Source organism: Megascapheus bottae, chromosome 4 (genome assembly GCF_031878675.1).
Source record: "Megascapheus bottae isolate mThoBot1 chromosome 4, mThoBot2.hap1, whole genome shotgun sequence".
Lineage (NCBI taxonomy): Eukaryota > Metazoa > Chordata > Mammalia > Rodentia > Geomyidae > Megascapheus > Megascapheus bottae.
In genome coordinates, this window is record NC_143512.1 from 51,015,806 (window position 1) to 51,043,781 (window position 27,976).

General features: G+C 35.2%; 1 protein-coding gene and 1 long non-coding RNA gene across 2 annotated transcripts in view; one reads left to right on the forward strand and one right to left on the reverse strand.

Moving 5' to 3' along the window:
• The window catches only part of Zswim6 (zinc finger SWIM-type containing 6), a 175,597-nt gene that overhangs the window by 58,780 nt on the left and 88,841 nt on the right, over positions 1–27,976 (reverse strand). Inside the window, exon 2 of the mRNA XM_090331895.1 lies at positions 6,199–6,555. Coding sequence (XP_090188021.1) covers positions 6,199–6,555 — 357 coding nt within the window. The remainder of the gene's footprint in view (positions 1–6,198; positions 6,556–27,976) is intronic.
• On the forward strand, positions 10,499–27,946 carry LOC150064445 (uncharacterized). Its single transcript, XR_016535270.1, has 3 exons — positions 10,499–10,607; positions 24,221–24,297; positions 27,613–27,946. It is a non-coding gene; the product is annotated as an uncharacterized LOC150064445 (long non-coding RNA).

The window sequence follows — 27,976 nt, forward strand, 5'->3', positions numbered from 1 at the left end:
TGCAGCTGTGATGGGCTGACACCTTTGAAAGCCTTCCTTTCAGTAAGTTAACTAAAGTCAACTACCTTCTCAGGATGTCCAAGGATGAAGATATGAAGATTGATGGCATTTATATCATTTGCACTTTAGTATGTCTTTTGCAAGACATATCAAGGTATTATGATTCCTGTAATCCTACATTTGGCAGAATATGCATAATATTTGGTCTTTCTGAGTCTAGATTATTTCAAATAATATGATAATCCCCATCCATTTTCCTGTTTTAAAAAAGTAATTTTGTTTTTCTTCCTGGCTGCATAAAGTTCTATTGTGAAAAAGAAATGAGAAATGTCTCAAAAGACACAAAAAAAGCTATCAGTAGTGTGTGCCTTGGTGGAATAGAGATGCTGTTAGTGACTAAGAGAGCCTTTAGGAGTAGGGAGCCTATAAGGCCTAGCTCTTTTTATCTTTTTTTTTTTGCTACTTTGCATGTTTAATCAATCTGTTTTTATATACTTCAAGAAGCTATAATTTTTTTATTGTAATTAGTAAAAGGGTTACATGATATTTGCCAGATAGAAGGAGCTCTTTTTATCTTGATATACATTTGCACTATCATATCTATTTCAACATACACTCTTTTAATTTTTTTTTGCCAGTCCTAGGACTTGAACTCAAAGCCTGAGCACTGTCCTTGAGTTTTCACAAGGCTAAAGCTCTAGCAACTTGAGCCACCATACCACTTCTGGCTTTTTCTACATATGTGGTACTGAGGAAGCAAACTCAGGTCTTCGTGTATGTTAGGTAAGCACTCTACCATTAGGTCAAACATTGGGCCGTTATTTGTAATTGTTTTAAGTTTTATACCCCGCCCTTTGAAAATGTACGGAGTAGCTTTAATTCTCTTCTACAAAATATATTTGTTCATTATACTGATCACCACTAGGTCATATCTTTGCTTCATCATCAACACCAAAATGTTCTACAATAGAATGGGAATGGTAGTAATATCAAATTATCTCACTAGAATACCTACAAAATCTGGTTGCTAATGCTAGCCCATTTACATTGAGCACAACACCCACAGGGAAATAAAAAGGAAAATGTGACATGAGGCCTGTATCAGGTAACTCCAACTGTCACTCACTGGTAGATTTGAACATATATGTGGATACATCTTCAAGAATAAACCTCCAAGTTCCTACTAAGAACAAGACAGATTGTAAAACAACACTGTTTAAGGACGCTTCCAAGGGACATAGGTCATAATATCAGCTTCCTTGGAGCTTACAATAAAGTGAAAAACCAAGAGTAACACAATGAAAAGGGGACTGTTAAATACATTTTGATTGCCTGTATGCTACTAGCTAGGAGATCCCTCAAACACTGATCTGTATAGAGCTTTAGATGCATTTAGAAGATAAGTTAGTCAAGAGAAAGGTAAGCACACGCAGATCTGTGTTCTTGGTTTTATAAAACAACAAACAAACAAACATGCTCAGTTGAAATTGAACAACACAGATAAATGCTTGGGTAAAACAGATGATGCACCTTTGTAGCAGAGTTACCTAGATGATTCCTGTGTTTGCAGATACACTACCACCAAAGATGAAAAATGGGTGTTAGAAAGGACTGTGGATGGCATGTCAGATCTCATGAGAATAGATTTTCATAGTATCTGGCTGGCTAAGATGGTATCTCTACTTCGCAAGGAAATGAGGGATGGACCTAGCCAACTTTTGGGACTGGTCCAGGCTCTGTGATAGAAATGTAACTAAAATGAAACCCTTTTCCTCTGCTCCAAATCAATGGCAACACCAGTTTCTTCTCAATTTGCCCCTTTTAGTTTGCTCTGTTCAAGCTAGACCACAGGGAGAAAAGAAAAAGCATGAAGGAAAGTAGTAAAAGTAGTTGAGAAAATATATGCAGAATGACTAAAGAAAGCATCTGATCTCCAATTCTTAATTTTAAACCCAATTCTTTAATGGGCTTATATTTAATGGGCTTCTCTCTTTAACTACAGTGTGAATGCCCCACTGAGATAAATTTGGTTATTATTATTCCCATATCAGCATCACTATTATTATACACATCTACATAGCATTAAAATTTCTATTTTGTTATGGAAGATTGAACATTTTAAAAAATAAGAAAAAACTGAGTCCAACTCAAAGTCACATAGAAATATGTATATGTCAAAGAACACTAGGCCCTAGGTTTCCAGAGGTTCAAGAATTCTGTCCCTATACCACAATTTAGCAATCTATAATACATCTCCTTCGATTGGAAGCATAAAGGACCAGCAGAGTATGAATTAAAATAAGCAAGAGAATAAAGTTAGTATTTCAAAAACAACAGATCTTGAGATAAGTACTTAGCAAAGACATTAGCTTCTTTTTTTGGGGGGGGGGGCACTCCTGGGACTGGGCCTGAGCACCATTCTGACCCATTCATTGTTATTCAGACACAGCATAAAGCGATTAATTTTACAATATAATTAAAATTGTGAGGGAAATTTTATGAAAACACAGTAAAACATAACAAGATCTACTTACAAGGACTTGTTATAATGAGTAGGTATTCCAAATACCTGCACTGAATCTATGATTAGGGATAGATCACTGTGTACAGACTATGGCAATTATAAATTTACTACCTATTTTAAAAGAAAATTGTGAGAAAAAACGTATGAGATAAAATTTCAATTTAACAATTCCTTGGGATAGAAGTCTTTTGAAAATACTTCAAAATAATAAGGAAAACTAATGAAGAATTTTAAGAAGCTTCAGGTATATTTTCTCAATGAAAGGGGAAAGAATTGATATCAAGGAATTTCACATTTCCTATAAATTGCACTGTGAGCCTTTCTTTCAAAATGGGATTTGGGTAAACTAAGCATTTTCCTTAGAGAAAAATTAAATCCTCCAAAAACTCAAGTAAAAGACATTTTTCTCAAAAACATACCAAAAATTGCTGCTTTAAAACAGATTTAATACAAAGCAATAGCTTTATAGATGTGTGGAGGCCACTGACACCATATAGTCAAATAACAGTAAAACATTTTCAGTCCCATCACCTATTAGCCATTAATCTAATAGTTAAAAAGTTAGACCCTCCAGGGAGCTAATTTCCTACTTTAGGTAAGATCATGGTCTGTCCCCCACCTCTTTTCTTGTCACTTATCACACTGCAATAAAAGGCAGGAAGGCAACTCATATAACGCCCGTGTCTAACACAGAAGCAAATCTGATGATAAATTAGGTAGAGGAAAAGCTGGCAGTATACAGTGATCAAATTCACTCTTCTCATGAAACTGTTCATACATGAGTTATGTGAAAAATCATATAATCTAAATGTAAATATTCCCTTAACAGTTTCCCTCTAACTTTAGAAACTCTGAAAGAAATATAAACATGAAGAAATATAAACATGTGTGAACATATTCTCACATGTAACCTCAGTTTGTATTATTCAATTACTGACAGTATTTCCTTTAGGAAAGAAATGGGGGCTGCTATCATTTATAATAGCAGGACAAATACAGTAAATATCTAGTTGTTGATGTGGATCTTTGGTTACACTAAAATTCAGAGTACAAAGTGACCCTAACTGGATTACATGAACTAAAATAAAAAAAAGCGGTGGCAGGGAGTGATTAAAAGTGAGGAAAACTGGTATATCCTATTTTTCTTCCTTTATTGAATAATAACAAGTTATAAACAGGTTCCTAAGAAATCTCTTGAGATAACTGCTAGCTGGTTTGAATTTTCACAAGGCAGCAAGATTTTAGACAGATAATATGACAAAGAAGTCTACTTGAAAAGTCCTTGAAAACATGTTTTCAGTGGGTCGAAGGTAGTTCTATAGCAGAGTTATTTACACTTATGTTATTTAACATTGGCAGACTCTTCCCAGTAAAATGTTTTATACATCTTATAATACTACTTTAATAAACCGGATCCTGATATGAGGAACACTAGAAGAAATACGACAATGTGAATTTTTCTCTGACAAAAAAACACATCACAAAATACCAAGAGACTTATAAAAGAATGTTCATAGCAGTTCTATTCAAAACAAGGCCCATCAGCAGTGAAATGGATAAATAAATAAATAGTAATGTTCTCATATAATAGAACACTCTAGAACTGGCCTATCTGATTTTATAAGTACTGGTACTAGCTGAGTTGAACTTACAGTGTGGCTCTAGTATGACTTGAGATGTGCAATAAGGAACAGACATTAGATTTGATATCATCTGTACATAAATTACATACATACATCATATTTTTGTTGAAACAGTGTAGTGATACTCAAATCAATATTTTTATATTATATTATGTTATTGTATTGTTATTATGTTATTTTACTTGTCTGTTTAGTGTGTGTGTGTGTGTGTGTGTGTGTGTGTGTGTGTGTGTGTGTGTGTATGACTTCCTGTGTGGAAGTTTGAACTCAAGATCTTGTACTGTCACTTGGCTTTCTGGCTCCTAGATGGTACTCTACCATTATTGTCATGATCCAGCCTGGTTATTTTTCTGGTTATTTAGAGATGTAATCTCACGAATTGTTCTGCTTAGGCTGCCTTAGAATTAAGATTCAGGTTGGTCCCAGACTCTTAAATAGCCAGGATTAACAAGTGAGATTCCCTAGCCCCTGACAAGGTTCACATTATAATAGACAGGGCTATTCCAGATCTATGACAATGAAATGAATTACAGATACATGAAACAATATGACTGAAATTCTACCATTCTAATTTTGATTGATATCAGAATCACACTGTATTAATGCTATACAAATCTGGGGTTGTTAGCAAGGTGAGGAGGATGAGGCTATTACTGTAAGAGAACATATGAAGCCCTAAAAACTACTGAGAGCTATTTCTTGGCCATGGTAGTGGTTTGTTGTATTTGTTGATCAGCATATTCATATAGTTCACACGTTCAGTTTCATATCTCATAATGTTTTTTAAAAAACTCAAATTCCTTTCCTTAACATTTCTATTTACTCTGTCAAGATTTTGGGGAAAAAATGATAAAAAAAAAAAAACAGGGTTGAGTTACTTGTCCAATATGGTAAAACAACATAAAAGAAATGTAACAACACCTAAGATGCTTAGACAAGGGTAAATTACTTTCTTCAACAAATTCTTAAGTATTGAAAAAATTAACATACATCTGAGACACTAAGATATGACTCAAGTAGAATGTTGGAGGCCCTCAGTCCAATACCTTCTACCCTTACCATAGAAAAAATGTTAGCCAAAATAAATAGATAAAATTAACCGATCTTTAAAACATTAAAAAATACGTGTCCAAACATTTTTAAAGCACCAGCAACCTATATTTGGACAAAATTATGGTCTTACATCAGTTGACTACATTAAAAAGTGGTATGTATATTTCTGAAAAATTGCCCATATTCTTGTGAGTTGACTTATTTTGAATGTATAAAATAATGTATAAATGTGTTTATAAATAAATACCAATTTTCAATGTGTAAAATATTTTTAATTCAATTTCTATTTTCTTTGGGCAGGTGCACAAAGATGTTTCAATTCAAAATGTCAATTTATGAATACACATGCCTTCTAATCAATGTCACCCTCAATACCCTACCAATCCCCTGAAGTTACCTGGAACCATTTTCAATGTATGGAAGATCTAAAAGAAACTACTCTGTGATTATAACTAAGTACTCTTCAAAAAGTTCTCCAAAATCCATCTAATATTTTTCTAAAGATAATTATTTTTTGTTTTTATTCTTTATTGTATTTATTATTTGTTATGTTTTTTATTATATTTGTTATTTGATTCAAAGCATTTTCATTAAAGTGTTGTACAAAGGAGTTGCCATTTAACCATAGGGCAGCCTCTCAGAAACTCTACTGCATTGAAAAATAAAATGAAAAACAGAAATTTTATGATTATTTATTTAATATGAATCAAATAAACTAAGTGTTTTCACATAACTATTACAAAAATGTTTACAATGTAAAAAAATTAAGAATCAAGCTTCTTAACAAATGAGATTTTTTTCTGAGCACAAAAGGTTTGTCACAGTCAGATTTGGTGAGATATATACTTACAGTCTTACCACTCAGAGAGTTTAAGTTCAAGACTTGCATAGGTTCTTTCACATTGGGTACATTTTATGTAGAATCAAGCTTATAAATGAATACAGAGGAGAAATTTATAGAATGTATGCTGTACTTACCATGAACTTGGTTGATTTCTGAATTTTGGGAAAGAATTTCATCTGCTAATTTTTGAGCAGTTGGCAAAACTTCTGTGTGGTGCACTGTGATCAAATACTGTACAAACTTCTGTAGTTGGTCTCTATTCATTTGAAAGAGAGTCTCTGAAATAGGAAGATGCAGTTTGACCTGATCTGGCTTGCGGATTCGATATAAAGACAGTGCCACAACATGGGCACAATAAAATATGTCCTTGTTTCCACAGCTGCAGGTCACTGAGGTAATCTTGCAACGATCAAAGCTGATGGCCACGTTGCAGACAGCTTCTGGCTCCGACTGTACTGCAGGTTCTGTCACTGTGCCACTCAAGTGGAAACCTATGTGAACAAAGGGAGTTTAGTTTCTGCATTCTGATGCTATAAAAAAGTTCTCTTAAAAACAAGATAAAAACAGTTTTATCTTCAAATATACCATTCAGAACACTGGCATCCCCCTTTCCACTGCAAATAGTAAGTAATAGACAGATTAGGTAGGTGAGTAAGTGGGTAGGTATGTAGGTAGGTAGGGAGAGGGAGAGAGAGAGAGAGAGGTACAGAGAGATACAGAGAGATGATAGAAAGAAGGATGGGTGGACGGATGGATGTCAATATTAAGTTACTTTACCCATCTAGTAGAAAATAATTATTGCAGTATATCATAATTATTTCTTTAGCAAGCTGTTATATCACAGCACTAATAAGTCACACTTTATTCTGAGTCTTTGGTATTCAAGACCCCCCAAAAATATACATACATACATACATACATACATACATACATACATATCTGTGTGTGTGTATATATATATATATATATATATATATATATTTAACTTTAGCCAGGCACAGTGGCTCATGCCTAAAATCCAAGCTACTCAGAAGGCTGAGATCTTAGGTTCAAAGCCAGCCCAGACTCAAAAGGACCTGAGACTGTTATCTCCAGTTAACCTCTAGAAAATGGGGAATGGGGCTTGGCTCAAAAGTAAGGCGGTAACCTTGAGCTGGAAGAGCTCAGGGACAGCGCCCAGGCCAAGCTCAAGCCCCATGACCCCCCCTCCCCAAAAGTAACTTATAACACAAAAGGCAATTTGCTTACCTTTGCTCTCAAATACTACTACTACTACTAATAATAATAATAATAATAATGGGTAGTGAGCACAGCCTAGTGGTAGTGTGCTTGCCTAGCATACACAAACTTCTGGGTTCGATTCCACGATACCACACACAGAGAAAAGGCCAGAAGTGGAGCTGTGGCTCAAACAGCAGAGCACTAGCCTTGAGCAAAAAGCGTCCAAGAACAGTGCCCAGGCCCTGAGTTCAAATCCCAGGATTAGCAAAAATAAAAATAAATTAAAAAGTATTTCTTCCTTCCCTCTGCCTTTATTCTAGACAGGCACCAGTCCACCAAATTACACTGCAATTCTAAAGGAATCCTTTTCACAAATTTTGACCAGAGAAAACTCTTAGTAATATTTCCTATAGAATGCAAAACGTATGTCCCAATGTTACAATACCTGAGTGGCAACTGCTAAGAGAATCACAGAGATCATTATATCTTATACACACTATAGTCTGATACAGACACAAGGTTAAACTCCATACCCATTCTCCACATCACCAAGGAGGAAAGATCAGTAGCTCTGTATTTCAAACTTTCCACTAACTTCTACAGGCTTCCTGACCAATGGCCATTTGAACGTTGTTCATAAGGATGCAGAGTTACAATTCTTAACCCACCCAGGCAACCATTTCCTACTTTCTAAGCTCTTGCTAAGCTCATAGCCCACTACAAACTTCCACCCACCACTATTGCGTACCAATCAATCCAGGACTATTTGTTCAGAGGACAAACATTCCACATTTTCTTTTACTGAATACAAGGAAAGCTGAGATGGTAGGTGAACATCAAGTTTCATCTCTTTTTTAGAAAAGCCACATTCCATGACAAGTTGTAAACCTGAAGGCATGAAAAGGGGATTCCTCTGGGAACATCCAGGACTCAGATTTACCTCAAGATTTCAAGTGATAGAAACTTCAGTGCTATACAATGACATCCTGGGCTCCCTCTAACCTTCTGCTATAAGTGCTACTTTATCAATCTGACCGTTGCTTCCTCAAATTATTCACAAAAAAGGGACTTCTGAGAGAATCAGTACACACAAAGTGGAAAGATGTGACTTAGAACAACAATCCCACAAGATACTTTTGGACCTACTTGTCTCTAACAGAAGCTATCTAAGCCAGAGAAACTTTACCTATCTTTCAGAGTAATTTAATGTCACTCTGATAATATTTCATCTGATTGATATTCAACAACATGAAATGTAGTAAATTTAACAAAGGAGTTAATTTAAAGACAGCATTTTATAAATTCTTTCCTTATTGCTCCACAATAAAATTTGAAAATGATCATATGATTACCATTTGGGATAATGAATACTGTCCATCTTTCAGAATAGATATATCAGTTTTTCTCCAAAAATTTCAAGAAAGGATACATACAAAATATTTTTAAATTTATGTCTATTTTATGAGAAATGTTACATTAAAGTACCTTGAAAAAACATCATTAATGAAGAAAAGAGCAGTCTTAATAATCATTCTGTAACAGATATACTCTAAAGCTGACAGAATTAAAAACTCTACAAGACAAAATGATTAACACAAAAATTAAAAGATTATAAGAGTCCAGAAAACTGTTAGGTACATTCTTTACTTAGAAAAAACTATTTACAAGCTACCATATACATGTTTGCAAGGAAAACAGAATAGTTAAAAACTGGGCCAGGAGTGTTGCCCAGTAGTAGAGTGCTTGCTTAACATGTACAGCATGTACGAAGCCCTGGGTTCGATTCCTTGGTACCACATACAAAGAAAAAGCCCGAAGTGGTGATGTGGCTCAAGTGGTAGAGCACTAGCCTTGAGAAAGCTCAAGGACAATGTCCAGGCCCTGAGCTCAAGTCCTAGGATTGGCAGGGAAAAGAAAAGAATAGTTAAAAACTAACCATTTATAAATTCCATCTCTTTTTACTTAACATTGCCACTTAGTTTTCCCCTGAAACTAGTTAGTAAAGAGTATTCAAGGTTTCTCTCATATGAGGAATACAGATTTAAAAAAAAAAAAGTTACAGGAAAGGAGTAGTTGAGGAGAGGAATGGGACTGCCAGGAAGGGGAAGGGTGAGAAAGAAAGGATAATAGAGCGATAACATGATCAAGGTACACTACATGCATGGATGAAAATATCATAATATAACTCTTATTTTGAACAATGTGTGCTGGTGAAAAAAAAAAAAAACAACAGCAAAGGATCTACATGGAGGGTTAGGAATGCAGCTCAGGAGCAGAACAAGATCAAACAATCTAGAGGCCCTAATGGGCTTAAGGCATAGTAGTAAAAAAATTTCTTGAATTCTAAAAAAGAGCCTAAAAAAGAGCCATAGTAAGTGAATCAAAAGAGATTAGTCTTAGAAAAGCTAATAAAACTATAAAATAATTTTTGTTAAGATGACCTTATTTATGTAAGCCATACAGTACAAGTCAGTATGTAATACATTATTGAATCCTGATACTGTACAATCAATCCTGAGTGAAGGGAATTGCGCATACTACCCAATTTTGACACATTGAACACTACTATTATTGTTTATTTTTGTTTTTCCAATGCATAAGGCCAAACTCAAGGGTGTGCCCTTGCTAAGCAAGTGCTCTTCACTAACCAAGTCTCTAATCCCCTATTGTTGTGTTTTAAAAATCAAGCTATGAAGAATGCAGTAGGCATAACCCAAAGGTATAGAAAAATTCTGAAGTTTAACACTATCCATTAATCTGATGCCACCAAAAAATACCACTTCATCTGTCAAAATAATTTCAACTCAGTACTCAAACTGCTTAAAATCCTATTATTGATATTAAATAAACTTTTAACTTCATAGGGCAGTCAAATTGTTTTTCTAATCACCATTCTAGCCATGAATCAATAAAATGTTAAGTATTCATATTCTCAATCTGCAGCAACAGAATAGAAACAAAGTAGCGCATAGGCCTTGAGAAAATGAAGATATGGTTCATAATCATGCTCCGTCATTCAACGTTGTGTACCTTATATATATTGTTTAACCTCTCTGAGTCTCATTTCATTCATGTGAGAACGCACACAGAAATGTGTTGCACAGTTGCTTGGGGATTAAAATGAAATAACATGCAAAGCACCTGACATATAGTAAGGTTTCATTTATCTTTCTTTCCATTCCCAGCTAGAGAAATAGGGGAAGGGTATGGACATATTCCCTTCACCCATAACATTTCTAAGCTACTGGAATTTGAGGGGAGGAGCCCTCGTTCATGAAGTGGCTTGGAAAATAAGAGGGATGGATGGCTGAGCATGTTTGAAGTAAGTAAGCAGAAAAACACTAGAACTCTAACTACTGGTATTTAATAGCAAACTGAAAAACAGTCATTTGTACTTCTACTGAAACCAGTTCTTTCCCCATTTTCCTATTACTGTCTTTGTGAGTATACATTTTATACACACAGAAATTTGAAAATACTAGAAGGGAAGGATATTTCTTGTAACAATATATACTTACACTTACAAATTATTATACTGTAGTAACTCTTAAAATGTGGTTCTGAGACATCCATAATCACTTTTCAGGGGGTCCATGATATTGAATGTTCATACTGACTTTTTAAACTGTCTCGAATGTGCACAGTTAGCTGGCCAGAGGCTGCATGTGTGCTATTGCCACAGATACAAATTGGAAGATCTAGCTATAGACATCAAAGGGATTTTCACGAGTGTAAAACAAGGTCATTCTTCTCAATAAATAATTTCTTTTGAGTAGTAAAGCTTTTTTCCTAAAAGTGTGTTATTTCTGTGAACATTAATTTTATTAATTAATAGAATTTTTTATATTTTTCTTGGTTTTAACTACAGATCCACTAAGTACCAATAGATGTAATTCCCATAAGCAATAGATAGCACTATGGTCTCACATAAGTGTGAGATTGTAAGAATGTAGAATTGTTACTAAATGTACTGCCAAGACATGGAAGAACAAGAACTGTTCTCTGAACTGTCTTTGCTAGGGCATTATATGCACTTGGATTATAGTAGCAGTAATCAGTTAGCCAGTCAGTAAAAAAAAGATACAAAGGGCATGTTTGTTACTCATGAACACATGTTCACATCTTCTCATTTCAAATTAACAATATATGACTACCATTTCTTAAAAAGAAAACATGTAGAACTGTAACCCCTCTGTACATCAAAATTATAAACAAAATTTTTAACATCATACAGTACTGAGACAAAATGAAGGAATTCCATCAAACTTGACTACGGGATTATATAATGTGTTCTGGCCTCTTCAACTGAGAATTTTTTAGAAAGTTCAGTTTGATTTCAGGTTCTTTATGTCTAAGGATATGTCCTTTATTTTAAAGGGAAGAAGGAAATCTACAATATCAGAATGGAAAGGAAACTTTTAATGCACACAAATTGTAAGATTAACCATTCTTTTTGTGTATGTATATGTGCTTAGCCTATCAGAACATGGTCATAAACTACAAGTCTTAGGAAATTTCTAAGTTAAAATAAACTGGCAGACAAGAAATAAATATTCCAGCTAAAAACTATTTATTTCATGGTACATTCTTTTCAGAAAAATATGCACCCTGTGCATGAGACTCTCGGGTAACACTTTCTTTGTTGAAGAACTTAAGAAGCAATGGTGTAGTACTTTCAAAAATACATCTTCCTCACCTTTCCTAAATAAATAGAACCCCCAGGGAAATTAAAAGGCAAGAACCAAGGCAGTGTAATGTTATGGCTGAAAGGGCAACAAGAGTTGTGAGGCTTTTTGTTGTTTTCTTAAAGCAACGTCTAAAATAGCAAACCTGTTAACATTAACATTCACACATACAATTCATCCATTAACTCAGTGTACTACATTGGTTAGACATGTACTAATACTTTTTTGTGTGTCACTAATGAAGTACATGAGTTCATGTATTAAATGTGGAGCTGCTGCACACAATGCTATAGACCACAATGCAGAGATCAATGGAAAAACAAAACATTTTCATTCAAATCATGTACTATTTCCAGATCAAACATATAGACATTATAAGACCAAAGATGGATGCAAAAAATTCAACTTATGTACCAAAAGCATCCAAAATATCACATTCATTTTTCAATCATGTAATTTTTTTTCAAAAGTAAATCCTAAACTAAAGAGACTACATCCTGTTAGCTAGCTAATTAAAATCTCTAGACCTAATTTCTAATACTTAACAGCTTAAACAGCTTATAAAGACATTGGGATAGTTTGTTGGCAAACATTAATGAAGCAGTTTCTGTATTTCTGAAAAACAATTTTTAAAGGAAAAGCTTTAGGTCCATTAAAAATGTCTACTTGAAATAAAAATACTCCTACACTTCATTAATATTTTGAAACAGACAATGGCAAATTAATGCAAAGGCCAGACTATAAACCAAGCACACCACATAAACAACATAAAAATTCACGGAGCATAAGGTAGATGAGACCAACGAAGAGTCCCCAGAAGTATTTTGCTCATTATTTGTTTTGTTTTCTCATTAATCTAGAGTTTTACACCATTTCATTCAAAGATCCTATGAATCAGAATATTTGTGTTAGATGTAAGTGGCATTTGATAGTTAAGAATGTTTCTGAAAATAAGACACATCCACCCTCAGATCATGGATGGGCAGCCAGCAAGGGGTTCGGACAAAAAGAAAAATTAGGTACAATTCCAGCCAGTAATTTCATAATTTTAACTCGGTAAAATGCTTAGAAATAAGCAATTTTCTCTAATCTTTAAATTTAACTGCTTTCTCTGATGTCAACTTTTTCTATATAAGCAAAGCAGCTCCAGCCTCCAGCCTTTCTTCTCTCCAGAATCCCTCATAGTCCTTCCTGATGCATTTCATTTCAGTGCCTCTTCCTCCCATATTCTCAAATTCTGGCATCTGGGTCCCCAATTTCTGAAATGCGAATAGTCTTTTTGTTGCCCAAATACAAACTCAACATATCTATACGACTCCATCTTACCTCCCCACCCCCCAAAGATCTAGACAGAGAGGCAGATATTTTAACCTGTTTATTTCCTGCTGCTGCTCACAACCTTTAGAAATGCTTACATATTTGTTGTAAGAGCAGGAAAGGGAAACTGTGGAGACAAACATCTGTTTGCCAGCTCAAGGGGAGGAGAGAAAGCAAGCCAGGACAGCCAAATTCCCGAATCCACATTCTGCAGCTCTGGATAGACTTTAACCTCAGCAGGAGCCCCCACATATTGGCCTAACTCATTTCTAATGCCTTATCCCAACACCCTGCATCTCATCCACTTCATTTCCACCACAGTATTAAAGTAGATATAATAGTCCCCTTTTTGCAAATAGGAAAATTGAAGTTCTCTCAGAGAAACAGCAGTAGAACATACTCTTGAGTTAAGTAGGCCTCTTAAGGAGCAGAAGGAATATGGAGTTTCTACAATACAAATGATAAACCTGCATGAGCAAAATCATTCCACACCAACATATAAGTGATTTACAAAGATGAGAAGAGGTAAATTAGTGGATCCAGACACTTTTTTGTATAAACCCTGTCAAATACCCGAGGAAACAGAGTACCATCTTTCATCAACAGTCCAAGGATCCAGCACATTTCTTGGAATAGGTTAGTCCCCCTAAAACTACATTAGATGAGGGAAACTTATAAAGCCCTTCAAACAATGCCTTCTCCGCATTATAGAAGTCACAAAAATCACTTTGGCCTTCTGCCCAAGATGCTTTAACTCAAGACTACTTTTACAAGTCCACTCTTCACATTCAGAATTAAGATGGAAGCTTGGAAAATGAGACATCCCAGTCACAGACAAGCATCTCAGAGGAGGTACTTAAGAATTTGTTAGATGAAAGAACATAACTTGGCACATGAAAAAAACAATGATTGGTAGCTCTCAAAGCAGAATGTGCAGCAGAATTACAAGAGGACCAATGATAACAAAGATTGCTGGGCTTCACAGAGAGCTTGATTCAATCCAAGTGAGAATGATGCTGGATGGTTTTATTTATAATCCAAACCAAACAGTCAATATACATTTAATTAAACATAGTAAATGACCAGTGAAAGAAGATAAAATTTGTGGTATAAAACTATATACAGGGACTGGAAATGTTGGTGAAACAGCACATATTTAGTATAGCCAAAGCGCTGGGGTTTAATACTTAGCAAGAATAACAACAGTAATAATGATAATGATAATATAAATAAGACAAAAACTTCTAAATAAATTCTGTAAATCCACGTTTCAACTTTTAAGAAGTCAGGTATAAGGATGAAAGCATGCAGACTGGCCGGCTTGCTTTGACAGCAACAAAAATGCCAGCCTAATTTTTAGTACAGCTATTTAAAATCTTGTTTCATAAACTTTCATCAAAATACAAAACAAAACATTAAAAATTGCACATAAGTCATCATATTTACTTTCACAAATAGACTGCTGTACAATGTTCCATTGGACGCCATAATTGACTGCTTTTCTTGTGAAAAAAAAAATACTGGCAACTCTTGTTTTTTTCCTGGCAACTCTTTTATTAACATTTTTGGCGCAAGGTCCAGTCTACCCTACTTGAGAAAGTCAGAGGCAAGACAATGCAGGCTGTACAAAATGGGGCAGAACTTTAGAGAATTAGAAATTTCTAAAACAAGACCTGCCTTTCTTCAAACTCCATCATAACTCAACTAAATGGCCTCAGGAAAGGAACTTTAACCTTGAGTTCATCTACCAAAAAGGATAATAATAGCTATCTTGCATGGTCATCTTAAGGATGAAATGAGAGTTAGCAGCTGCTGAAAGCCACCATCACAATTACTTTTATGGAATACCTGTTACTATCAAATGCTGTGCTCTGGGAAGCTTGGCATTTTCAACATGTGCACTAAAACTCCAGCCTGTTTAGAGTGCACCTACAGCTTGGAAATGCCAAGCTCCCGAGAGCATGCTGATATCCTATTAAAATAATGAGCAAGGCTTGGCTGTTTTAGTAAGTTATATTCTATGACATTTGTACTTCCAAATTAATAGAACTGATATCACTTTTTTATTGTGTCACAGAGCACATTCTTAAGATTTTTATTCCAAAATAGTAAAAGGAAAAACAAAACTCAGAAGTCTTAATTTTGCCTCAAATTCTCAGTTTCAATAAGTAAATGTTTCTTTCACTCTTTCTTGAAAATCACATTACTAAAACATAAAATATCCCTTTTATTACTAATCTTTGCCTTTCGGGTGTGCTCTAAAATTATTTTTTACAGCTCGTCTGTCTTGTCCCTAAGGGAAACTAACTGAAAGTTGTATATAACAGGCTTGCGATTTTTGTTGTAGAAGGAAAAAAGTAACCACAGCTTTTTATTTTTGGCAATCTGTGGCCTCACAAGCAAAGAGAAGTCAACCCTGAGTTCCTGCTCTCCTCAAAAATCCCAAGAAAACTCTGAGCCTTGCCAGGACTGCAAGTTATTTCATTATTGTAGACTCCCCTTCTTGTGGATAACTTCAATACCAGAAAAACAGATATATTTATTCCATTGATAAAGGTATATTTTTTTCTTAAATACATAGTGTTTAAAGAAGCAAAGACAGCTCATCAGTTAAATGTCATAGAAATTACTAAGGCATTTTCACCTATACCTTAAGAACAGTGTAATTGCACACAACTTTTTATTTTCCTTTGGTTAACTGTATTGGGGAAGTGCTTCCTTCTAAAACTTCTTCAGTGACCCCCATATTAGTTACAAGGGAAAAAACCCATTTCACTAACACTGGAAAAGTGTTCAGTATATTCCTGAGTAAAGCATTGGGATGTACATTATTCTGAAAGGGAACTGGTAATGACCACACACCACGGCTATGATGGTCACCATGAAGCCATTCCATACTGGATGTCACACTTGGATTAGCTGCTACACAGAATCATCTTTTCAGAGATTCAGAAAGTCCACTGAAATACGTACAATAAGGACTACTATTTAATTGTTTACTAGATCTTAGAAAATGACAGAATAAAGATCTAAAATAATCGCTTTAGAAAATACAAATGAAACAATTCTAGATGGCAGTACATCTATTTAAAAAGACCAATGGCTGTCAGGTACTGTGGCTCAGGCCTGCAATCCTAGCTACACAGGAGGCTGAGATCTGAGGATCACGGTTCAAAGTCAGCCTGGGCACTAAAAACATGAGACTTTTATTGCCAATAAATCACCAGAAAATAGGAAGTAGGGCTGTGGCTCAGGGTTAGGGCGGTAGCCTTGAGCTGAAGACTTCAGAGACAACGCCCAGGCTCAAAGTTCAAACCCCACAACTGACCAAAAAAAGGCTAATGGACTCAACGGAATATTTGGAAATCATATATCAACACAATCAAATTTACAAGGTTTTATGATTTTTCCTCCAGGAGGTTAAGCCACATTAAATGTATGGTACCTTTAAAGGCTGAAGATGCTTTACCATAAAAAAAAAAAAAACCACAATATATTTAATAGGAAAGATAAGCTTGTGAAAGGTGATTACCGCAATAACAAAGAAAATGAAATTGTTATTTGCACAAGTATACAGTCAAATCAAACATACATATATGTATATAATTTCACACATACCTGGCACCCTATTCACAAACTGGGTGCCAGTGTCTCATTCCTATAATCTTAGCTACTTAGGAAGCTGAGATCTAAGGGTTAATGCTCAAAACCAGTACAGGGAAAAAAGTCTATGAGACTCTCATCACCAATTAATCACCAAAAAGCTGGAAGTGTTACTGTAGTTCCAAGTGGTAGAGTTTAGGTAATCTTGAGCAAAAAAAAAAAAAAAGCTCAAGGACAGTGCCCAGGTCCTGAATTCAAGCCCCAGGATAAATGGACAAATACATACTCACACAAAAAGATATGTCCATGTTTGGCAAACCAAAAAGTCATAACCATGCACCCATATACTCTATCCACAACAGTCAAGAATAGTTTTTTTCATATTTTTATTGTAATTAATAGAAGGGTTACATTATATTTGCCAGATAGAAGGTCCATTAATTCACATACATTGATACCCTTTCTCATGTCTTGGAGACTATAGTTCTATAGTCTTTCATAGCCAAATTATTAAAAGTTTACTGGCAAAATTCATATTAGCATCTTTGCAGTTTAAATATGCCTTTATAAAAGAACTGAAAAAAATCTAACATGCAAATACTACAAATAAAAATTTCCAGTTTATTCCATAATCTAACAAGGGAGCTCATGGTCTGATGAAACACAGTCTATTATATTAACATCTTGGTGGTGGCACTTAAAAATATCTAAAATGTAAGTAACTGGCATCTGACACAAACTATCTACTAGGTAAACAAGGTAGAAATTTTGCTTACTAAAACATTATATTAAAACTATACTAGATTGGGCCGGGAGTTTGGCCTCGTGGTTAAAGTGCTTGCCTAGCATGCACGAAGACCCGGGTTCGATTCCTTGGTATCACATATATAGAAAAAGAAGTGGTGCTGAGGCTCAAGTGGTAGAGCTCTAGCCTTGAGAAAGTCCAAGGACAGTGCTCAGCCCCTGAGCTCAAGCCCAGGACTGGCAAAAAAAAAACTATACTAGATTGCATTTTCATGTGCAGCTACAAGACAGCAAAGTCTAAAAACAATTGATCTCTATGTACATAAATTACCCAGGAAGTATTATTGAATGAAAAGATACTGAAACTTAATCTCTAATTATAGATATTATCCTTTGTTAGAAGTGTGACTTTTACAGGTATGACTCAAGTGGCACAGTATCTACTTTGCAAGCATGAGGTCCTAAATTCAATACCCAGTTCTGCCATAAGTAAATAAATATAAATGGCTTTTTCAAAATCTTGCAAAAATACCACTCATACTACATATTCCTATACAACTTGTTTCATTTGCTATTTAAAGCCAAGTATTTATAATGTAAATGAAGATATATTTGACGTTAACATTCCACTAGATGTTAGTGATGTTACAGAAAAAAATATCAGCTATTCATGCAAGGATCTAACCACAACAATTTTTCTTTCATTATCAAATAATTGTTAAGTGAAGTTATCTATGTATAATGATGACCTCATGTAATTAAATTTTAAGATTTAAAAAAATCATAACAACTGTCATGCCATATTTTTGAAACAGAATGGTTTCATATTTAAAGGAGTAATTATCAATTATGTACACAGTAGTTTAACCACACTTCAGAATAAAAATCTGTGTCTGAGAAATGGCAATATAATGGTTTGGGTACTGACCTGGGATATAGGCTTGAGTTTAATCCCAGCTATACTATTAACTGTATAACTAAATCTTTAGCCTGATTTTCATATCTGCCAAAGAAGTCAAAGACTAGACTGATAGTCCTTTACCCTCTTTTGGGTGGTGGGGGAGGAGTACTGGAAGAGGTCTCTATATGAGATAAAATATTTTGGGTACTCATTTATATTTGGAGTAAGGGCATCTTTATAGACCTCCCCAAGGACCTTCAAACTCAAACATTTTAGATTCCAAAGGGGTCAAATGCATCTAAAATATGCATACTTATATTCAAAATACACAATGAAAATTGCCTTTTCCTTTATTTTTTCTTCAGTTGTAACACAACTGAGGATACTTTATAAAGAATTTAATTGTATCAAAATGACTATAAATTTCCAAATCACTTATTCAACTTAAAATATTTTATCCAAATATTTATTCAAGTAATCTATAACAACCTATATTATATGTAGGTATAATAGATATAGATATAGATTTAAGTTGATTTTACACGTTTTCTCACAGAGACAGAAAGCTGACTAACACACCAGCTGAAAGAGACTGTATTAGCCACTCTTGAGAATAGGGGACTTACTGAAATACAGGCTATATAAGGCTATATACTATGAGAAATCAAATGATGAAATGAGCAATTCTATAATAGAGGGTTTGTTTTGTTTTGTTTTTTGCTGGTCCTGGGGCTTGAAATCAGGGCTTGGAGACTGTCCTTGGACAATTTTTGCCCAAGGGTAGCCCTCTACCACTTGAGCCACAGTACCACCTCCAGAGTTTTCTGGGTATGTGCTAAGACCCAGGGCTTTGTGCATGTTCCTGGCCTAACATGGGTTTGTTTTTGTTTTCTTTTTTCTTGTGGGGGGGGGAGGGTCGGTCATGGGCTTGAGCTCTTCAGTTCAAGGCTAGCACTCTCCCACACTGAGCCACAGCACCACTTCCTGTAATAGGTTTGAATGGAAATTAAAGAAAGAACAATCATGAGAATAAAACTTTTATTTATACTAAATCAAAGACTGATTACTATTCTACTATTCTGTTGTAAAATAAAATTACATATATATTAAATATAGAAAAATCTAATACTTCAACAATGTAAGATTCCAGACAAAACATATGTAGATTAATTCTTTAATTAAAACCAGTTTACATACAATATGTATATTATACACATACATATATAATATACATATATAATGTACATTATGTAATATATAGTGTATATATAAAGTTACAAAAAGACTTCAGAGAAACAATTATATGCTTGGGATCAGTTTGTAGAGTAGGAAACATCAAGGAAAAGGCAGAAACACATCTAAAATCAAACATACTAACAAATGTTTCAGCAGGGCACTGGTGATTAATGCCTATAATCCAAGTTACTCAAGAGGCAGACACTGGAAGACCATGGTTTGAAACCAGCCTCAGAAGGAAAGTCTGTAAAACTCTTATTTCCAATAAACTACTCAGAAAAGGCCAGAAGTGGTACTGTGGTTCAAGTGATAGAGCACAGAGAGGCTCAGGGATAGAACCAAGGCTCTGAGTTCTTCAAGTCCCAGGACAGGCCCGAAAAAAAAAAAAAAAAAAAGAAGTTTCACTGTAATTCAAATAATTTATTGGGCAAAGTATAAATCCTGTTTCTTTTCCTTTTTTATTTCCTTTTTTCTTCCTTTTGGTGCCAGTCCTGAGGACTTGAACTCGGGGCCTGTGCACTGTCTGAGTTTTTTATGTCAAGGTTAGCACTGTACCAATTCAGCTATAACTCCATTTTCAGTTTTCTGGTGGTTAATTAGAGATAAAAAGACTCATGGACTTTCCTGCCTGAACAGGATTTGAATTGTGATCCTCAGATTCAGCCTCCTGAGAATTACAGGCATGATCCACCAGTGCTTGGCCTCTTTTTCCTTTTTGGTGGCAACAGTAGTGCCAGGTGCTTGAATTCAACTCCTAGGCCTGTCCCTTAGCTTTTCCACTCAAACCTAGTGCTCTAAGGCTTAAGCCATGTCTCAGTTTCTTGATTTTTGTGATCCACTTGGAGACGAGTCTCATGACTTTTCTGCTTGGGCTGATTTTGGGACATAATCCTCAAATTTCAGCCTCCTGAAGCAGGTAAGATTATCAATATAAGCCACAGGTGCTCGGCTGAAACTGAGGTGGTGGAAAATTGAAACAGGTCTAACTTATAGTAGAAATTCAGTTCCTGCTTCAGATATCTATAAATGTTAGCATGGAAAAATATGGTGAACAAATAAAAGACATGGGACAGGTTAATCTGTATTTCTTACTGGCATAACTGGTTCTTCTCTTCCATTTTTCTCCCGTCCCTAACATCTGTTCTTTCAAGTTCTTTGCACACTTTGAATTATCACTGAATACACCTCAATACTTTTGCACCTCACCTTGTCTTTATCCTCTACTCTACCATCAAAGTTAATTCAATATACATAGGCAACTGAGGAGGAAATTTATTTGAAAATGCTCAGAAAAAAAATCTTTTTCTGTTACAGTTACATTCCCAAGCAATTCAAAACCCTACCTACACCATTATAATTAGCTGGGTCATTTACTCTAGAATGAGAATATTTTTCTTTCTGCATATGTACTAGGAGGATATGTCCAGGTTCTGGGAAAAAAGTTACTTATCAAAAGTCAGCATTTTATAAAAAGGAAGTAAAAAAAAATCTAACTAGAAAAGTGAAATGCCAGCCTCAAAATATTCTCTTAAAAAACTAGTCTTCAAAGGAACATAGGATCAATGGTTTCCCTCATTTGTCATAATTAGTAGAAACCTTGGGCTCTCCTAGCAGAAATTAACAATACAACAAAAATTAGATACATAAGGCCATATAGTATGATGCTAAATGAAAGGACCTCCAGGATATAGAAACAAAAGCCATATAATGAGTGATTGTTGTCCTTAATGTACTGTGTTTATCTCTCATCTCTTTTGCTGTCCCTTGGTTATCTCATATTGTTACAATATTTTACCTTGTTATCTGATGTATTGTATATATGCTTATTTGGTTATTTGAAATAGGATAGGGAAGGGGGGAAAACAAGATGAGGGGTGGGGGTAGGGAGAGGGAAAAGGGGACCAAGACATGAGAAAGGGTATCAATGTTTGTGAAGTAATGTACCTTCTATCTGGTGAATATAATGTAACTCTTCTATTAATCACAATAAAAATATAAGAAAAAAAAACTAGAGTCTTACTTCACTATCTGATTTTACTGTGACAAATTTTGTCTCTTTCTCTGTTACTATCGTTCTCCCCTCTTTTCTCTCTGCCCCCACTCTAGACAATATGGTTATTATACATGGAAATTAAATTCATATTCAGTTTCAGAATGTTTCTGACATATAAAAATCATTCTGTGAAAATGAGTTTTCCTATTGAACAATGACAGCAATACTAAAGCAATCAATTTTAAGAAAAATTTTAAGAAAAATAGGAATTGTTGATATTTTAAGATATAGTACAATCAGAGAAACTGAGGATTTGATTCTCATAACCATACCCTTAACTAAACAGTATTCTATACTTACAAACATTAGCTCTCAGGCTGGGAGTTTGGCCTAGTGGTAGAGTGCTTGCCTACCATGCACAAAGACCCAGGTTCGATTCCTTGGGACCACATACATTAAAAAAAGCTGGAAGTAGTCTGAGGATCTAGTGGTAGAGCCCTAGCCTTGAGAAAGTCCAAGGACAGTGCTCAGGCCCTGCGCTCAAGCCCAGGACCGGTTAAAAAAAAGCTCTCAAAAATGTAAGAACCAAAGGTGAAACCTGGAGGATTGAGGAAAAGGTTCTTTCTGAAACCAGTATTTTCATTTTATCATAATAATGAAAGTCTTCTGAAAATGTATGAATAATTCACCGGCTACCTAAACAAGTGTCCAAAAAGGATAGAATGTATGAATGGATAGATAGATGAATGGATTTGAAAGAGACAGGTAAATAGACAGCAGATCTAACTGAATGCTTGCCTGATGACTTAAGGCTGTCATAATGGAAAAAATTACTACTATATCTTTCCCAACAATACATGCATAGGCTGCTCACAAAGCTGAAATACGAAAGCCCTTAGGCTAAAGAGCTACACACCAACTTCTTGACCAACTGCCTGGTCCCTTCTTTAACTAGCTGATACATTTCTTCGTGGCTATAACACCTCTGGTTTTTCTAAAATGCTGGTTTATATTTTCTGGAAGCTTGGAAATTATTCAACCACAGTTTTTAGAGCTATGTACAAGCAAGAATCTAAGTGAAGTATGGAAACAAGGGGTTCTCCCCCACCCTGTGAGTAAAGATTAAAAAATACTGATAAATTTAGTTTTTCACTTTAACAGCTCTTGTCCAAATTTTATTGTTACCATATCAACAGAAAATAAACTGCAATTCAAGTTTGGGACTACAAAGTACCATGAGTTTGGAAAGATCCTAAAATTACTTGTAATTACTAGAAGTATGTAACAGTATGATGGATGACATGTTTGATTAACTGCCCATCTAACCTAGACTAACAAGAAAGAAAATTATTTCTATACATATTATGATATGAATCTAACTAAAGAAAGAAAATGACTTTGAAGATATAGAACCTATATTTTTTCTCCCATGACAAATTTTACTTTAAAAAACAAAACATACTGGGTGCTGGTGGCTCATGCCTGTAATCCTAGCTGCTCAGATGGCTGAGATCTGATAATCCAATTTAAAGCCAGCCAGGGCAGAAAGTAACAGCTGTGTCTCAAGAAGAAAAGCACTAGACTTGCGCAAAAAAAAAAGCTGAGGACAGTGCCCAAACCCTGAGTTTAAGCCGCAGGACTGGAGCAATTAAAAAATAAAATAAAAACGGCAACACCCATATCTTTTTATCTTAATACCATTCTCAATAAAAAGATGGGGGGGGACCAAGGCTCATTGGAGAATTGGCCCCCATTGGCCAAGCTACAACTAGGCCTCAAAATAAATAGTGACAGTATTAGTCTGTAAGTTAAAGAATAAAATAGCCTCTGAGGAGGCTAATATTGGAAGACTTATAATTAGAGATCAGCCCAAGGAAAAGGATCACAGCAGTACTAAAAATTGAAGATGCGGGCTGGGAGTTTGGCCTAGTGGTAAAGTGCTTGCCTACATGAGTTCGATTTCTCTGTTACCACATATATAGAAAAAGCCAGAAGTGGTGCTGTGGCTCAAGTGGTAGAACTCTATCCTTGAGAAAGCCAAGGACAGTGCTCAGGCCCTGAGTTCAGGCCAGGACCGGTGTGGGGGAAAAAAAATGAAGATGAGGTTCAAGTAGTAGAGGGCCTGCCTAGCAAGTGAGAAGTCCTAAATTCAAAGTTAGTCCCCTAATCTCCCCAAAAAGTTAAAGAAAGATGATTTCTTTAACTTTATAATTATCTCCACTGGTAATTATAAAAACAAATGAGTTTCCTCTAATTGCAAAATACTCTGGTAACCCTGGCCTAATATACCTACATTTCTAAAAATAGTTTTTCCTGAGAAGTGACTTTGCTAAAGCCTATCATTATGACAAAACTGAACTTAGATGCCAAAAGCAGATTTACAAAGTGCTAACTTTGGTCCACATTCAACTATTTTTTAATGTTTTAAAAATTTACATTCTTATCTCCTTTCTCAGTGAGAATTATTTCATTCCACATGAAAATGACCAAGGGAAAAAAATCCTACGGCCTAGAAGACACTGAAGTAATCAAGGTAATTCTTAAACCTACATTTGTTTTCAGGATGAAATTAGTATGGGATTGTGAAATTTTGCTTTTAAAAATCTGTAAAACAGGATTTAAGAACATTGGAAAAATAAAAATAAATATAAAAGACTAGCATTTTCAAGGGCTCTTGAAAACTAATAACAAACTTCCAAATATTGCATCTTATAATTTAAGGTACAATTTGGATCTAATAATAATAATAGTAACAATAATAATAATAATCCTGTGATTCTATCAATCTATTTACTCCAACATTATAACCAAAACATTCCTGATTCTAACCAAAACATTTTTGCTATGATGCTAATTTCCTAGTCATGCTTTCAGAAAACACTAAAGAAGCTCAAGTTCCCCCAGCAAAACAGCATCCAAAACATGTTCACCCCCTCTGTGTAGCTGTAAGCAGAAGAGTATCACTCATGAATAACATAGTCTTTATTATCACAACGGCAACAACCATACCAGCCAGCCAGCCCGTCTTCAGGAATTAAGACATACTTTTAAAATAACAGGAGCTTCAAACTATAGAAGACCTAGGAAACAAGTGTCTTGGAAGCACATTACCCTTAAATAAATAAGCCTCAGTTCATTAAATAAAAATACATGTAGTCCTAAAAAATACACTTTGGACTATTTAATTATTCTACAAATGACCAAATGGTAAATTTTCTTGGGGTTCCTCCACCTATGAACATTCTCCCTTGAATTAAAAGTTTATCACTACCAAAGGTTTCTTTACCTTTCAAAGTCATTTTGCTTAGTTCCCAGGAGTAATATTACTAATTTAAAGTCCTAAAAAGTCTTAGAAACAACAAAGTAATCAACTGACTATGCAAATTAAGTATTCATAGTTCAGAAAAGTGTGTCCTTGTCTACAGGAAAATGTAAAAATCCCTATCAAGTTGCCTATCCTATCAGAATGTTTTATTAACCTACTTTAGGGGGAAATGTGTCAATATAGCAATTCTATAAAATATTTATTTTTTTCTAATCCTTGTTTGGTGTAGCCATTTGTTTTACAGTTCACAATCACTTAAAGCAAGAGTACATGAATCTCTGGAGTGAGTTCCAATTTGTTCCTGCCCTGGCCCTTTCCCAGAAGCATAGGAAGGTAGAGATGCCATTATCAAAGCACTCAGACCTTCATTTTTCCTGTCTTCAGCAATGCCCATTTCACCTGTGGGACCAAGAAAAAATGTGAACAAGTCACCATTCTTTCTTACACCTATCCTGCTACTAGCAGAACATTACAAGCATACAATGAATAGGAAAGATCACCTAAAAAGTACGGAAACATTTCTTCTAGATTCTCAAATTTGTTGGCATAAAAGTTTGAAAAGTATTCCCTCATGATGCTCTGGATCTTGGTAATTTCTGTCATGATATTACCATTCTCATCTGTGATTTTGTTTATTTCGGGATGCTCCCTTTTTTTTTGGTAAGATTTACTAAGGGTCTGTCAATTTTCGTAGTTTTTCAAAGAACCAACTCCTTTGTTTTGTTGATTCTTTCTATAGTTTTTTTGGACTCCAATTCATTTAATTCTGCTTTGATTTTAATAATTTGCTTCCTTCTACTAGGATTAGGGTTGGTTTGTTTCTCTTCTTCCAGGCGTTTAAGGTGACATGTTAATTTGTTGGTTTGTGATTTTTCTAATTTGTTATTGTAGGCACTTAGAGCTATCAATTTTCCTCTGAATACTGCCTTTGCTGTGTCCCAAAGGAGCTGGTATTTTGTGTGCTCCTTTTTGTTAAATTTCATAAACTGTTGGATTTCTCTTCTGATCTCCTCGATGACCCATTGATGATTCAACAATGTGTTGTTCAATCTCCATGAGTTACAGGGTTTTCGTTGGTCGAGATTGGTGTTCAGTTCCAATTTGATGCCCTTGTGGTCTGAGCGGGTGCAGGGAATGATTTCAGTGTTTCTGAATCTGCCCAGGTTTGTTTTATGCCCTAAAATGTGGTCTATTTTGGAAAATGTTCCATGTGCTGCTGAAAAAAACGTATATTGTGTTGTTGCTGGGTGAAATAATCTGCAGATATCTGTTAGATCTAGCTGGTCTATACAGTTGTTCAATTCTAAGGTTTCTCTGTTGAGTTTTTGTGTGGTTGATCTGTCCATAGATGAGAGTGATGTGTTAAAGTCACCAACGATCACTGTGTTTTGATCTATGTATGGTTTCAGTAAATGTAAAGTTTTCTTGATGAAGTTCAGAGCTCCGGGACTGGGTGTGTAGATATTTAGGATGGTTATGTACTCCTGGAGGAGAGATCCCTTTATTAGTATGTAGTAACCTTCTTTGTCTTTTCTCACTAATTCTACTACTTGTCATTTACCCAATTGTCCTGAAACAAGGGCATACTAAATCCTAGCACAATGATGTTCATTGCAGCACTATTTACCATAGCAAAGATACGGAACCAACCCAGATGCCCCTCAGTTGATGAGTGGATCAACAAGATGTGGTATTTATACACAATGGAATTCTATGCTGCTGTCAGGAAGAGCGACACTGCCCCATTTGTAAGGAAATGGAAAGACTTAGAAAAAATCATATTAAGTAAAGTAAGCCAGACTCAAAGGAGCATAGGCTCAATGGTTTCCCTCATTTGTCATAATCAGTAGAAACTTTAGGCTCTCCTAGCAGAGATTTAGAATAGAACAAAATTTAGAGACATTAGGCCAAATAGTACAACACTAAATGTAAGAAACTCCAGGATAAGGATACAAAAACCATATAATGAGTGACTACTGTCCTTAATGTACTTATGTTATCGCTCATCTCTTTTGCCATCCCTTGGCTATCTCATATTGTTACATTTTTTCACCTTGTTATCTGATATATTTTATATGTGCTTAATTGGTTATTTGAAATTGGATAGGGAAGGGGGAAATCAAGATAAGTGGGGGGAGGGGAGAGAAATGGGGACCAAGTCCTGAAAAAAGGGTATCAATGTCTGTGAAATTATGTACCTTCTATATGATGAATATAACATAACCCTTCTATTAATCACAATAAAAAAAATTTTGAAGAAAAAAAGTGCAGAAACAAAAAGGGTGCAGAGGGTGCCAGAAGGCTCAAGTGTCTCCTACACTGCTATTTATATTTCATTTTTAAAAGCAATGGTGGATGGACATGTTCCTAAAATGGAAGCTATCTTTTCGTTCCACTGAATTATTTAGCATGTTCAGTCCAAATTATTCAGTTCTCCATCCCATTTCTGTGTGCCTTTCTTGAAAGATGGCAGTGGGTTAACTAATTATTCATACTTGTTTTCTGTCAACCTTTCCATTTTAGCTGCTTGCTGACACCTGGAGATCAATCAGGTACAGAAGGGTCCTCCTATCTGCTTTACCTATTTGTTCCTGTCCAAAAGCATCCACACTCACAAGTGGAGAGAGAACAAACATAAAAGGGATGAAGGGATGGAGGAAGAGATGAAGGGGCGGATGACCATCCACAAAGCTTTCGACAGTCAGCATTACAGTATGCTTGTTTAACTGAGCTGCTCTGATATTGTGACTTCGACCTACAGCAACACAATTCCAATAGAACTGACCTACTAAATACCCACTGTGATACAGATTGTCACAACTTTACCAGAAGAGACTATGTAGCTAGTATATGGCCTTATTCAAAACTGGTCTATAATAAAATGTTA